The 15,968-nt window shown below is 37.6% G+C and overlaps 1 protein-coding gene and 1 long non-coding RNA gene across 3 annotated transcripts in view; one reads left to right on the forward strand and one right to left on the reverse strand.

The window, feature by feature from the left end:
• kdm7ab (lysine (K)-specific demethylase 7Ab) overlaps positions 1-14,176 on the reverse strand; it is a 29,575-nt gene extending 15,399 nt beyond the window's left edge. The window contains exons 1-3 of one of the 2 annotated variants that reach the window (XM_079414348.1): positions 14,044-14,156; positions 2,609-2,702; positions 205-290 (exon numbers count right to left, since the gene is read on the reverse strand). In XM_079414348.1, the coding sequence (XP_079270474.1) occupies position 205 (1 nt within the window). In that variant the 5' untranslated portion in view covers positions 206-290; positions 2,609-2,702; positions 14,044-14,156. Of the gene's footprint in view, positions 1-204; positions 291-2,608; positions 2,703-14,043 lie in introns of both variants that reach the window. The other variant, XM_079414347.1, reaches the window with a different exon arrangement.
• Positions 14,177-15,651: 1,475 nt separating this feature from the next.
• Positions 15,652-15,968, forward strand: part of LOC306868481 — a 105,367-nt gene continuing 105,050 nt past the window's right edge. The window contains exon 1 of the long non-coding RNA XR_013784105.1: positions 15,652-15,764. This is a non-coding gene — a long non-coding RNA (uncharacterized lncRNA). The remainder of the gene's footprint in view (positions 15,765-15,968) is intronic.

A 15,968-nucleotide genomic window follows, 5' to 3' on the forward strand; every position in this document is an offset into this window, starting at 1 on the left:
ACATCTGTTGCGCTCCACTGCTTGTTGATCACAACAGTTCAGCTGACTAGACATACTGTGAAACCTCTTAAACCAGTTCCTGCCTCCATCTGATAATTAGTCTGATAATTAGAATTCCTGAACAGAAAATCTGCAGAACTTCATATAAATATGGCGGTAAGGGTGAATCAATAGATTCTAACAGTCCAAAAAGTGGGCACATACTCAGAGAGGGTCCATGGTGGACGTCACAGTTGGGACAGTGGTAAACGTCAATGTCCACAGCATGGTGCTCTTCTACCTCAACACAGCTGCGAGAAAATAAAAATGTAAATGAATTAATGATTTGTGCACATTAAATATTTTTTGAGGGCACTGTATGTGCGATTACAAATGAATCCATTATATAAATTACTACATAAAGTAAAATCTGAAAAGTGAAAGGGGCGGTAAGTATTTTTTAATGTGTTTTGACTTTGAAGTAGTTTCTTATGCTCTCCAAAGCTTCATTAATTTGATCAAAAATACAGTAAAAACTAATATCGTGAAACATTGCATTTTTAAAAATAAATTCTATTTGAATATTTTAAAATGTAATTTTAAATGACAATATTAATATATTTGGTTTAGGTGGATTAGATCTGCTATGCTGCTGCTGTTGGTTATTGCTGTAGTAAGTACAGGAACTTGCTACTGCCAATCCAAACAGCGATACAGTGCAGTGAGTATTTAAGACATACTGCTGCTTCACAAATAGCATATAAAATAACCTGTACCAGATCTATACAGGTGGAGCTGGGGAAGGTGGAGGATTTCAGAAGAACTCTGAAGGCGCTGCAAAATGCTCGAATGGATGCTACCCAGCCTTTTAAAATGTAAAGCAGTAAGCTCATTGGCTGCATATACAACCCGAATTCCGGAAATGTTGGGACGTTATTTAAATTTGAACAAAATGAAAAAATGACTTTCAAAGTCACATGAGCCAATATTTTATTCACAATAGAACATAAGAGAACATAAATGTTTAAAAGGATAAATTTTACAATACAGGTCTCAAAAAAGTTGGCACGGGGGCAACAAACGGCTGAAAAAGCAAGACATTTTGAAAAGATTCAGCTGGGAGAACATCTAGCAACTAATTAAGTTAACTGACAGCAGGTCTGTAACATTAGCTATAAAAGGGATGTCTTAGAGAGGCTTTCAGAAGTAAAGATGAGCAGAGGCTCTCCAATCTGTGAAAGAGTGTGCAAAAATGGAATACTTTAAATTTATATACTTTGTGGAATACTTAAAAACAACGTTTCTCAACATCAAATTGCAAAGGTTTTGCAAATCTCATTCTACAGTGCATAACATCATCAAAAGATTCAGAGAAACTGGAAAAATCTCTGTGTATAAGGGACAAGGCTGAAGACCTCTGTTGGATGCCCGTGATCTTCGGGCCCTCAGATGACAATGCATCACTCATCTGCATTATTCTGTCATTGACATTACTAAATGGGCCCAAGAATACTTCCAGAAACCACTGTCGGTAAACAAAATCTACCGTGCGATCTGCAGATGCCAACTAAAGCTCTATCATGCAAAAAGGAAGCCATATGTGAACATGGTCCAGAAGCGCCGTCATGTCCTGTGGGCCAAGGCTCATTTAAAATAGACTGTTTCAAAGTGGAAAAAGTGTTCTATGGTTAGACGAGTCCAAATTTGACATTCCTGTTGGAAATCACGGACGCCGTGTCCTCCGGGCTAAAGAGGAGGGAGACCTTCCAGCGTGTTATCAGCATTCAGTTCAAAAGCCAGCATCTCTGATGGAATGGGGGTGCATAAGTGCACACGGTATGGGCAGCTTACATGTTTTGGAAGGCACTATGAATGCTGAAAGGTATCTAAAAGTTTTAGAGCAACATATGCTCCCCCCTCCAGACGACGTGTATTTCAGGGAAGGCCTTGTGTATTTCAGCGGGACAATGCAAAACCACATACTGCAGCTATTACAACAGCATGGCTTCGTAGTAGAAGAGTCCAGATGCTGAATTGGTCTGCCTGCAGTCCAGCTCTTTCACATATAGAGAACATTTGGCACATTATTAAATAAAAAAAAAAACCATCAAAGACGACCACAAACTCTTCAGCAGCTGGAAACCTATTTCAGGCAAGAATGGGACTAAATTCCAACACCAAAACTTCAGAAACTCAAAACCTCGATGCCCAGACGTCTTAAAACTGTTTTGAAAAGAAGAGGAGATGCCCCCATCCCAACTATTTTGAGACCTGTAGCAGCCATCAAATTTGAAGTGAGCTGAGTTTGTACATAAAATAGTACAATTTCTCAGTTTAAACATTTATGTTATCCATGTTCTATTGTGAATAAAATATTCTCATGTGATTTGAAAATTCGGGTTGTACAACATGAACCAATCAGCTTGTGCCAAGTCATTTAATGCTGTGAATATCATCAGTTGCGTTAAGAACCCATCAGCCTGCGCCATTCATTTCATGAAAGAACTCGGCATTTGTGCTGCTTGGTATTTTTGTGGAAAGTGTGATACTTTCTTGTATTCTGTGATTCTTTGAACAACATTTATTTATATTAAATGGAAATGTTCTGTAACAATATAAATATATTTACTGTTTTTTGTTAATCCATTTAATGAATCCTTTCTGAATCTTGACCCCAAACTGTTGAACGGTACTTCATATTGTGCTTCTTGACTGAAATAAAGCTAAACAAGACATTGTTAGGCTGCATGGTACTTTATCCCCCGGTTTCACAAACAAGGCTTAAGCCTAGTCCTAGACTAAAATGCAAGTCTGAGCTGTTTCAACAGATTTTAAAACATATCAGTGCCTTTGTTTTGTCTTTAGATGCACATCAGAAATGTTTTTTCTCTAAGGCACATTTATAAAAATGACTTGTCCTATTTGATGTCCTAAAAAAAATTCCTAATTGAACAATTGCCTAATCCCGACTTCGTCTAAGCCCTGTCTGTGAAACCGGGCCTATAAGTTTAAGTCAGTTCTAAACATAAGTTGCTAAATGTTCATCAAACAATACAACAGAGGCTTGCGCTTGCTGATGGAGCTTATTAAAACATTTCCCCACATGTGAAGTGTTCAGTAGCTTTGCCAACAAATATCTTATCGCTCAAGACCCGTTTGCCCCACTTCTTCATTTTCCCACTTCCAGCCGCACCCTCCAATTAGCTTAAATGCATGTTTCACAGGAAGTCATATGACAAGCAAGCTCTTGGCATTGTGTGGAGATTCATTAGCCAGGCAGGTAATGAGGCCTTGCACACTTCTCTGGCTCAGGTTTTGCTCGGAACAATAAGGGATTTACATGGAGAATGCTTGACTAGCTGGAAGTAGCCTGAATTAGTCAGACACTGCAATATAACAAACGATATGCAGGATATGCAATGTGGCTTCTTGAACCAACTTCGCAGCCATGATTAGCACATATAGCACATATTAAAATATTCCAAAACATGCTTGAAATGCAATCTTGCCAGAGATTGAGCAGATTCTGCAGTGACTGAGGAGTAACTCCAGACTGGGTCATCTACGGTCGATTATGTTTAACCCCAGACAGGCCTGGCTAAACCAGAACTCCAGATGTGAGGTTACATTTGGTTGGGCTCCAGGGCACGAGACATGAGGTGAAGGGGGAAGGGAGTGTTTGTGTTGGACACAAGTGTGGGAAACTGCAGCATTGAGTGGCAATGGTGTGTCCACATCAAAAGATGTAAATTAGCCTTCCTACTGGGAAAATTTGGGGTTTTGTGTTTTTTTTTTTTCAATGCCACCAGAACAAGAGGTATTACATAGCCACATTATTAACAACATTAGCTGCAAAACAAAAAAAAAGAAAAGTTACATAAATTTCAGTCATTTTTAGCTTGCTGCAAAAGGTTTAGGCAAAGGATTGTGAGACTACTGCAGAATTATGACTTTCTTTCTTGCAATTCTGAGTTTCCTCTTGCAATTCTTGAATCCTCTCACAATTGATTTTTTTTATGCCACTGATAAAAAAAAAAAAAAAAAAAAAAAAGCTAAATATAATTGTGACTTTTTACCTAATAATTCAGATTTTTGCAATTTCATTACAATTATAACTCAATTGTGAGTTATAATGATCAGAACTGCGAGATAATTACTTTATCCTATGGCGGAAACAAGCTTCCAAATACTTAATGTATATGGTATTTTCCTAATTAAAAAAATAATTGCATATTGTTCTTTACAATCCAAAATGTAATTCTGAAAAGAAAAAAAGAAAAAAAAATTCACATAAAAATACAAAAATTTCTATCATACACCCCAATTTTTTAATGTTTACTCAACTTTTTGCACTTTTCTAAAATTGAAGTTTTCATCCAAAAAATAAAAATCTCAAATGCCATTCACACAAGTCACCAAGATCACCAAGTTCGATTACATGCAGTTTTTGGTTTCACTGAACTGGATTCATGCAAACCAGCTTGGTTTGGAGTGGCATAAGGGTGAGAAAACCATTCGCATTATCCAAAAGTGAACTAGTCAATTGTTTTATATAGAGAAAATGACGCCCTAATCGGAAGCAAGTGCACCATATCAACATCTATGTACATTTTTGTCTTCCTCAAAGGAGCCAGAACAATCTGATCTAGCTGCCACTGCAAATGCTGGCCAAAACTTTCCCTCCTTCTGTTTCCTTCAGACTTTCACTTGTGATTGTGATGAGATGACCAAAAAGGACATGCAGGAAGTGACTCATTGACATAATTACATCACAGAGCCTCAGTTCTTGACATACTGTAGGACGAAACACTGGCTTTCTCCTCAAATCTGGGAGAAAGGTCTACTCCTACTCTGAGTAATCTGTGGCGAGGAACACTGTGTCACTAAAAACAGATCTGACTCAAGAGTTATTGAGCCACGATAACAGATGTTGAAACATTCTGCTGCCAAGCAGGATGGGTGAAAAGAACAGCACTGGGTGGGAAAGAAAAGACTGCTTGAGTTCTGAATCTGAATGAGTTCAGGCCTCAAGAGAGCTTACATCATGAGGGATCGGTGGGTTGCTAGCGTAACAAAAAGATTCAGGCAGAAAGAGAGAATGATGCAACAAGCCTAGAAAATATGAAGTGCAATATTATTGCAAGTTTCTGCTGTGGAGAGTTAAATTATGAAATAATCGAGTGTTGTACTCAAATAACAAGTAACTGACTACTTAAATGTTCACCTTCACCTTAAAGGTTCACTTCTGTTGCTGGTCCTCATTGACTTCCATAGTGTGGGGGGAAAAAAATCCACTATGCAAATCAATGGGGACCAGCAACTGAAGGTTGCTTTAATATAAGAATTTTGAAAAAAGTAAAAAATTAGTTTGTAACCGTTTGTCTTGATGTATTGATGTTTTTATTAATGCTCGTTGTTCATTTATTCATATACAAATATGTGAATAAATCTATAGATATTGTATCAATAATGGTTTCAAAATAAGCCAACCACATTTTTCCTTTTTAAATAAACAAACAAACAAATAAAAAGCAACAATAAGCATGGCATCAAAAACGGTAACATTTTAAAATAGTTAAATTTCATCAATGTTACTTATAAATAATTAAAATTAATTCAATAAAAAAGGATTTACAGACTATTTTACCCTATATTTGTTTGTGCATTGCACTATTTCTGTGCCAACTATAAATCAGTATTTAAAAAAAGAAAAAAGAAAAAAAAAAAGACGTTCCATCTCTGTTAGGATCTCGTCTTTGAAGTCAGTTGATTATCGAGTGTTTCTTTCCTTCAATTCTGGTTTGGAAACACCTGAGAATAAATCTATCATTGTGCTTCATGTTCCTCTGTTAGAGTTTCCCTGTTAAAGCAAATGAGTAAGCCATGTTGTCACAAACAAATTCCACAAAACCTCATGAGACTTGCTAAACTGTGCACTTTTCAACCTCAAGAGGGTGGTTCAGTGTAAAATAGGATAATAGCATTAAAGTATGAGAAGCGCAGTAACGAACTTGTTTGTTTCAGTGTTATTGTATTGTATTGTATTGTATTAATTTAAATCTCACCAAGCTCTTGCATTTGCTCATTGCCAAGGCTACGCTGTTGCATGGGGGGGGGGGGGGGGGGGGGGGGGTTTTGGTGTCTGAATCTGAATCAGAATTTGCATCTGTCCAAATCCTTTGTCTAAATAGGACACACATCACAACAGAACAACATTGAGATAATGTACTAGATGATCATACTGGATGATTGTTTGACTAAAAGCTGATTGACCTGAGACACAAACAATGCCTTTGCACCGTTCCATCAATATCATAAATCTGGGTTGTCCATGTCTGGAAGGAAGAGCCTTTAAGCCCTAAAAAGATGTTGGGATTTGGCCTCAAAAGACATAAGAGCACACTGAGTGGTTGTGAAGGGCGAGATCCTCTTCCACGGTTGAAGAACACTCTGACAACAGCCGTTCCTCACAGAGCTCTTATGAACTGCCATTTAGCCTAAATGGAGATAGTCATTACTCCGCGGAAATGTAAGCTTGATCAGGAGATGGAATAAGTCCAGACAAACAATAAGAGGATGTGGCCATTTTTCTCAACGGCACGTTTTTGGAGAAGTGCCCATGGGCCCCAATGAGAGCGCAACATATTTCTGATGGTTCCTGAGATAATGGGTGAGGGCTGGTTTCGTGGGGCTTGTTAGGTCAAATGCAGATCCTAGCAAGGGGTTTAATAGCAGAAGGTTGGAAAATGCTTGAAGGCTCCTTTGAAGAAGTCGTCGCAAGTACAAAACCCAACACAACCAATGAGATCTCCTGAAGGCTTAACCAATCGTTCACGTAGAGGGCAAGCCGATAAAAAGAGCCTCCATGTTGATGGCAAGTTCACAGGCAGAACTTCCAGTATGCAAGCAATAGATCCCATTATGCTTTCAGAATCCCACTTTGTACTATGGTTTGAGCCTGAGGCCTCCTTGTCAACAAAAGTATGCATGAAGATATGGAGATTTTTAACTCAAATGTGTATTATTCCATCACAACCGCTCTAGATTTGTGCTACTAAAGAATTAGGAATGGGAAATCAAAAGGAATTTAATTATTCATAAAGATTCAGAAATGCTTAAAGTCCACCCAAAAATTATTCTACCATCAAAAACAAAAAGTTCTCGTAGCTTCATAATGTTACGGCTGAACCACTGATGGCAGATGGACTATTCTGACTATGTTTTTATACTTTTCTGTGCCTTGACAGTGTTAATTGTTTGGCAGTCAATGGGACAGTCACAAACCTCCCGGTTTTCATCTAAAATATCTTAAATTGTGTTCCGAAGACAAACAAAGCTTTTATGGGTTTGGAAAGACATGGGGGTAAGTGCTTAATGACAAAATTTACATTTTGGGGTGGAGAAATGCAACTAAATGGTCTTTGTCATCACAAAGTTATAGTCAAATTTGCAAAAATTTGAAATTTTGCAGGCAAAGGGCATCAATTGTCCATTATCACAATCAACATGAAGCAGCATTTACTTAGGGTTAAGCATATTTTTATTGGTAAACATAGCAAATTTGCATATTCATAGTTTAACAAACTTGAATCCAATGCAAAATTTGTGTCGAGAAATATTTAGCCATTCCTAAAATTCTAGATTGCATGGATTCCTATTCAGATGATTGCATTTCACCTGAAAAATCTGCCATATAATAGTAAATGTGACCACACCTTAAAGCCCAAAGTATACTTTGTTTTTGTGTGTACGCTTACGGAAGTGTACAGTTGAACGCATAGCCTTTTAAAGCATACTCAAATTGATGGGGTGCGCAAACGCAGGCTGTCGACACATGCGTTAAACTAAAGCTGCGGTTCTCTCATAACCTCCTCACACAAGCGCTTGTCAATGCGTGCATCAGTGGTTCTTGCAGTCTCCACTATTTTGTTGTTCCATGTCTTTAGTTTCGTTTTCTACAGTAAAGCAAAGCCCAGGCCACTGTTGCAACTGAACAACTAGTTAGTGCAAAACCAAGTCAATGCGCATGTACAACCTGTGTACAAAGTAGGTTGCATGATGTGCTTACAGTACACACATACTAATTTTGCAATGAAATCTGTTACATGCACAGTACGCGGACTCTTGCGTACACGTAAAAACTGAAATATCCTTTGACCTTAAGACTTCAGAAGATTTTGAATATACCACATAGTAGCGTTTTCTAAAATTTAATAAATGTCCATTTCCCGCTAACATTTGAGCGGATTCTAAACACAGCTGATTGGCCATAGTGCTCACGCATTCAACAGATATGACTTGTGATTGAAAGTGAAAAAGTGAAAGTGGCTACAATAATCATTGCTTCACGCTCTTCACAGACTGTGCTCACACGGAAGCGTTTGAAAGTCGTATCTATCAGTGGATCCGTCTATTTGCATATATATCAGGGATCTGCTGATAGACACTGCTTTCAAATGCTCCCGTGTGCTTCTGTGTGAGCAGTGGAGTGTGAAGCGGTGATCACTGTAGCCAATCACACATAGATCATATGGACTGCTTTTTGAGCTTAACAACCCCTGTATAGAAAAGAGCAGCATGAACACTCTGCTAAACATCTCCTTTGGTGCTCTGCAGAAGAAAGCAAGCAAGCTCATAAAAGTTTGGAATGACATAAGGGTGAGTAAATGACAATTCTCATTTGTTTAACCTGCTGAAAGCCTAAAGTATAGTTATATAACCTCAGGCCTGGGTGAACACGTCATAATTAGCTCATTTACTTGACTTTTATTTATGGGGTCCCTAATTATGAGGTGGAAGTGTAGGGTTTCCGAGTTGGACAGCAAAGCAGAACCTGACAGTGACCTCTCGTATCCATCAGTCCCAAGCTTGAGTTACTCATCATTTAGTGGACCCCTCATCCTGTGTGACCAACAACACTCTAATTGCAAAGACAGTCCTCCTGGAATAAACTAAGGTTAAGTGCTTTGCTTGAGGGCATAATGATAGAACAGTAAGATAAAGTGGATGAGCAGGACTGTGAGGTGAACCCACACCCTTTGTGTTAGCAAAGATCTCCACTGCAAAGAGCACAGAGGACACTGTCCATTTTGATGTTTGGCTGCACTTATTCGCTAAATTAAGCCTGGCTGAGGGAAGTCAGGGAGGAAACTGTGGGCAAAAAAAAAGCTCAGCCAACAGACAGTGAAGCAGCAGGAAACATAAAATAAAACAAGGGTAACGAAAGATAAACTAAGCCTTCCCCTTTTCTACTTTGTCTCTTTGTGAACCTGACCGTCTGTCTTAAATGCAGACGAGCCCCTGAGAGTAATGAGCACAGGAAGCTGCATTTAGCAGCATAGGAAACTAGGCTTTACTGCTTCAAACCCACAAGCTCGGCCAAGACCATAACCCCAACAATAGCAGGGGACTTCCTCCAGACGCTACTGTGCTGCAAATTCTCACATTTGTTTAGAGATCAAAACACAAACAAGATTGTACCACTGAAAATAGCATAGACTCATACAGTTTAAACAAGACACTACTGTTTAATAGTTTAGGGTCATTTTTGGAAATAAATTACTTCTATTCAGCTAGGATGCATTAAATTGATCAAAAGGCAAATACATGAATAATGTTACAAACTATTTTATTTCAAATACATACTGTTCTTTTGAACTCTTTTTATGCTAAAAATCATGTATCATGGTTTCTGCAAAAACATTAAGCAGCACAACCATTTTAACATTGACACTAAAGAGAAATGTTTCTTGAGCACCAAATCAGCATATTAGAATGATTTCTGAAGGATCATGTGACACTGAAGTCTGGCGTAATGATCACATTTTAAATAAATCACATTTTAAAATATATAAAAATAGAAAGCAGTTCTAATAATATTCCACAATATTACTGTTTTTACTGTAGTTCTGATCAACTAAATGCAATCTTGGTGAATATAGGAGACTTCTTTCAACTCTGGTTTGAGGTGATATTTCCACAGCTCTAACTACATTCCCTTTTCAAAGCATTAAAACACTATAAAAGCACATATTAGATATGACAAATGTGACAGATGACCAGTGAGATCATCCGGTCTATTCATAAAGTGGATAATGGTGTTGAAATCAATAGGTTGGCAACCTAAGGCCGTTAATCATGAGCAGTCTGTGAAAAATCCATCTGACAAGCAGCTCAAATAATGTTGTTACTAAAGACTATAGAAAACCGATATGCACAGACTCTACTTGTTCAGAAGAGATTTTATTGTCATTTAGCAAATGTAACTATAAGATTCCATCAGATTATCACCACATTTTATCCTAATTTATCACAGCACATGATCATCTCGTTATCATTAAGAATCCCTAATGTCTCGTACGAACACGGGGTGACTTTACGACCGGGCCAATCCTAGTAAAAACCTGGGCTGACAAGACAGAAGTCATCTATCTCTCCTCCGTGTTTTCAGCCTCAGAGGGACGTTGATGAATGGGGCTTTGAACTTGCCTCTGGGCAGCGAGGCCTCCATCAATCTTTCCCCTCCTACAAACACACAAGCGCACCCACGCACGTGCATCATGCATGCAAATACACGCATTATTCAAAAGACAGAGACGCAAACAGAACCACAGACCTCAGAACTGATTTAGGAGGATTTGCTAAGGATAAACTAACCATTTAAATGAGTCATTATGTTGCATTCCATTTCTAAGGTCACTGTAAATGCTGTAAAACTGGCCTGCACCTGACAGGTAAAGCATGTATGGGCAGTTTTTGAAAGGGACCCAGTTGTACAGTTTCAGCCTATCAGGAATGAATATCAGTAGTTTCATAATCCTCTGAGGCCTTCACCCCCCAGCAGCTCCTGCCTCCCAAACCAGGCTGTGCATGGAGCCAGATAACAGCCAGGCCCCGGCGACTGGCTAGACAGCTTAATCCCATTGGTGGCAGGCAGCAGTGTCACATGGAACCTTTGAGTAACCGAACAAAACACATCAACCACGCATCCCGAAAATATGATTAGCCCATGTTATCAACACACCACAATGTTGTAATGCAGAGATATAAAACCCCCTTGGCAATTGACTTGCAATTCGAACACACAGGCCGACTGCAAGAATGCTTGAAAACCATGATAAATATTTATATTCTATCATAAGGGTGGAGAATTTGGGTTGTGAACTGTTTCTGATTGACCTCTAAAATGCTGTTATTTAGAAACTGAATTCAAACCATGTCAGTTTTAAGCTGCATATATAGGATAATAAATTTCACATTTGTTTTTTATTTTAATAATATTTGTATAATTTTATATAAGAAATTAAATAATAATAATAATAGTAATATATAAATAATACTTATAAATTATAAAATAAATATTTTAAAATATCAAACTGGGTCTTGTGAAAATATTTTTAATAATTTATACGAATATTTTCACATACATACACACACACACACACACACATATACATACATACACGCATACAGGAACATCTCAAATTAGAATATCGTGAAAAAGTTCATTTTTTCTTGTAACTTATTTCAAAAAGTGAAACTTTCATATTTTAGATTCATTATATGCAAAATTAAAACATTTCAAAAGTTTTTTTTTGTTTTAATTTTGATGATTAGAGCTTACAGCTCATGAAAGTCAAGAATCAGAATCTCAAAATATTAGAATATTTACATACGAGTTTCAATTAATGACCATCCACTTACTGTATAAATTCTGGGGTATCTCTTGTTCTTTGAAACCACAATAATGGGGAAGACTGCTGACTTGGCAATGATCCAGAAGACGAACATTGACACTCTCCACAAAGAGGATAAGTCACAGAGGGTAATGAAAGGTGTGGCTGTTTACAGAGAGCTGTATCAAAGTATATTAAATGCAAAGTTTAAGAAGAAAGGAAGGAAGAATTTGGGTAGGAAAAGGTGCACAAGCAACAGGGATGACTGCAAGCTTGAGAATACCATCAAGCAAAGCTGATTCAAACACTTGGGAGAGCTTCACAAGGAGTGGACTGAAGCTGGAGTCAGTGCATCAAGAGTCACCACGCTCAGACGTCTTCAGGAAAAGGGCTACCAAGCCACATCTGAACCAGAGACAACATCAGAAGCGTCTTACCTGGGCTGTGGAGAAAAAGAATTGGGACTGTTGCTCAGTGGTCCAAAGTCCTCTTTTCAGATGAAAGTAAATTTTGCATTTCATTTAGAAATCAGGGTCCCAGAGTCTGGAGGAAGAGTGGAGAGGCACAGAATCCATGTTGCTTGAAGTCCAGTGTGAAGTTTCCACAGTCAGTGATGATTTGGGCTGCCATGTCATCTGCTGGTGTTGGTCCACTGTGTTTTCTGAAGTCAACAGTCAACGCAGCCATCTACCAGGAAATTTTAGAGCACTTCATGCTTCCTTCTGCTGACAAGCTTTATGGAGATGCTGATTTCACTTTTCAGCAGGACTTGGTACCTGCCCACACTGGCAAAGGTACTAAAAGCTAGTTCAATGACCATGGTGTTACATGTTAATAAATATATGTTATATTATCAATAAAAAAAGGATATTTTAAACAGAAATGTCAAGCCTGACATTTCTGTTTAAAATATCCTTTTTTTTATTGATCTTATGTAATATTCTAATTTTCTGAGACACTGAATTTTGGGTTTTCATTATCTGTAAGCCATAATCATCAAAATTTCAAGAAATAAAGGCTTGAAATATTTCACCCTATGTGTAATGAATCTTTATAATATATGGGTTTCACTTTCTGAAATGAGTGACAAAAAATATTGACCTTTTTCACGATATTCTAATTTTTTGAGATTTAGCTGTACATATATACACACAGACACACATGCACAATATTTTTTGTATTTGTTTTATGCTGTTTTATGAAGACATTTTATATATATTTCTGGTTTCATGAAGATATCTTACGAGTAGTTTCTTAAAGCTCGTAAACTAAAAACAAACATGCCACCCAGGTATTTCACACTTACAAACAAGCTCCAACACGATGTTCTCGCACACTTTCCGGCAATATTTACAGTTCAAGCTAATTTCATCCCGAGCATTTCACACATGGCTTCAGCTCTACGCTGCACACGTCAAACGGTACGTATCCCTTTAAGAGGCGGAACCGTATGCCCATATTTGTAAAACTGGGGGATTTAAATGCCCAACCCCTGCTGTCAATCAAAAAGACCAAACAATCACAGAAACCTTAGGCGCTGAGCTCCATTGCAAATGTGACTTTCCTTTTTAGATTTAATACTCCCATAAAACCTAGCAAACCCCAAAATCAGACGCTACTTTCCAAGCAACCCGTGATGCACATTTAAAGCATTTAACGAGAGAAATAGGGAAGGGTCTGATCTCGTAAACTCAACCACACGTCTTTGTTTAGTTACCCCCCCCCCCATTCCCCGTGTAACTTTTCATCGAAACCCCCACGTTTCCTCACGCTTCACAGACTGTCCGCTGCAGAACAACCAACAAAGAAATAAACTGCATGTTATATTCATTTAATTTACAAGCAATTTTTAATCTACTTTTCCTTTATTAGTAGTAGTAGCGGTGTTGTTTTGAATTGTTTATGTCTCAACTTATATTAACATTCCGATATTTGCTTTGACATGTAGCACGTTGCCCCAACTGCTGTTAAATATGCAATATAAACCTTCAATAGACGTCTGACATACCACAATCTCACGTGCACTTCGATGCTGACATTTATTTACTTTTATGTGACACGAAACAACATAAGGGGTTAATGTCAGCTCCTCGCCACAAAGCTTCTGAGAAAACCCTGCGTGAACCCATTTTTGCTGGATTTTTTGAGAAGCCGCGGAAAAACAGTCAAATGTTACTGCAAAACAATGACAAAGCTTTAACTGACGGGTAACACGAGTGTTTATATTATGAAAACTGCAAACGGGGCGATTAACGGCTGGAAATATTGACAAAGCAGCGCGTGAAATCGCCTCAACGCTCGTCTTACTGGCTCCGAGGTGCCACAGAATTTCAAACGCGGATATTTCTGTTGCGTTTCCAACGCAACGTGTGACGGTTGAAATCCTTACCTGCCGTGAAACCAGTCCTTACAAATATCGCATTCTATCATAAACCGGCTCACATCGTACGGCTGCCGGCAGACGCAGTACAGCTGGGCCGTCGCCATCTTCGGACTGTCCCCAAACAACGCAGCCGAGCTGGGCGGGGATTCCTTTAATTATGCGGAAACAACACCGAGAGGAGAGCAGCGCGAGGGCGGGGCGGGGCGTCATGCATCAACACTGCGCGCGACGCACGCCAAGACACTTCATCATTACGTAACACGATGATAGAGTGATAATAAAACGCATTGAATGAAACAAACGAGTTATGGATAAATAAATTCAAGGTTTTATTTAGTCAAGACCAATAGTTGTTATTTTTGTTAATACAAACTATAGAATAGTTGAAATCACTATCATGTGTAATCATATTTTACATTCATTACCTTTTTTTTTTTTTATTAAAGAAGGAAAGGTACTGGTTTTCTCCTATTTTTAAAAACAATAATAAAGTTTTAAGAAGATATGAACATGAAAGTAAAAGCTTTTGAAAGTGCAACAGAAGTATTTTTTAAATTGAAAACATTTAAATGATGTAACAGACAATTTAACATTTAATTTCAGGAGATTAGGGTCACAAACACTATGTCATTGTAAAATTAGGGAAAATAATTAAGGAAAGAGAGAGATTTTCCACCATATTTTCAATCCAGGTTGTTCAGAATTTACCTTTAGAAACACCTCTGGATTACAGTTTTATGAATGTGTTTATGTTTTACATATCTTGTCAAATTTATATGCTTTAATAGCCACCTTGCATGATGGGAAGCAGACAAATAAACAAAAATCTTAAATATGACAATTTTACACTGCATTTTTTTCACACTGTGCCATTATTTTTATTTTATATTAAGAATTTATGTACCATTTAAATAAGGCTGAAATTGATCTAAAATATATTTTAATATTAATGACTTTATATAATTAACGCAAATTTGTTTGAAATATTATTTATATTTGGAAAACCTATATGTATTGTCATTTTATTTTGTCATGTGATTTTTTTAATGTAACTTTTTGTTAATATCAGTACCACTTTTGTTACTGTCGATATCTATGATTCACATTTTAAAAAATATTTTATGACATTCTTTTGATATTATTTTATTTATTGACGTTATTTTTTTATGACAATTAAGCAGCCCCATTTAAAAAATGAAAAAAATATATATAAATATATTACAATTAAAAAATATATAATTATTTGATTATTAATTTTATTTTATAATATGTTTTTAAATATATATATTATATGTGTCAATTCCACATTTCTTTGTATCATTCTTTGTTTCATTGTATTCTTGCTTTGTTTGTCGAATAAAGTAGATCTGGTCGTCTCGAAACTGAGTAGAAGGTGGACAATGGCACCGCCTTGTGCAAAATCTGATCATTACAGCCGATGTAAAAGCGCAACTCTGACTAAATACTCGTGTATGAACTGCAAGCGACGCGACAAACTACAACGGTTGCATTATAATGTATTATAATGTATTATAATGGCGTTGATTCCAAGTTTGTCGCGTCGCGTCAGATGGGCTTTAAGCTTCTGGGCGTCGCCTTGGCTCGACCCGGACCAATCGGGATTCCGCTCAATACTTTGTAAACAACACAGTTGCACGCTGTTTTGAAAACTTTACTACGAGAGAGGATGTCGCGTGCCGAGGACCGCCAGAAAATCTCTTAATTCGGTAAGGGGCATGTTTAAAATATTTGCAGGGTTTGTGATCTTAAATGTTTGTCACGTCGATGATACAAGCACTTTTCTCATCTCTGAAAGAACGGGCGCAACTACGATGTTGGCAGACATCCGGGACGTTTGTCGGTGAAAAATAGTGTATTTCTTTGGCAAAATCTTTTGTTGTGACATGACGAGTAGCTTTAGGAGTAACTAA

This window comes from Barbus barbus, assembly GCF_936440315.1.
Source record: "Barbus barbus genome assembly, chromosome: 50".
NCBI classification, from domain to species: domain Eukaryota; kingdom Metazoa; phylum Chordata; class Actinopteri; order Cypriniformes; family Cyprinidae; genus Barbus; species Barbus barbus.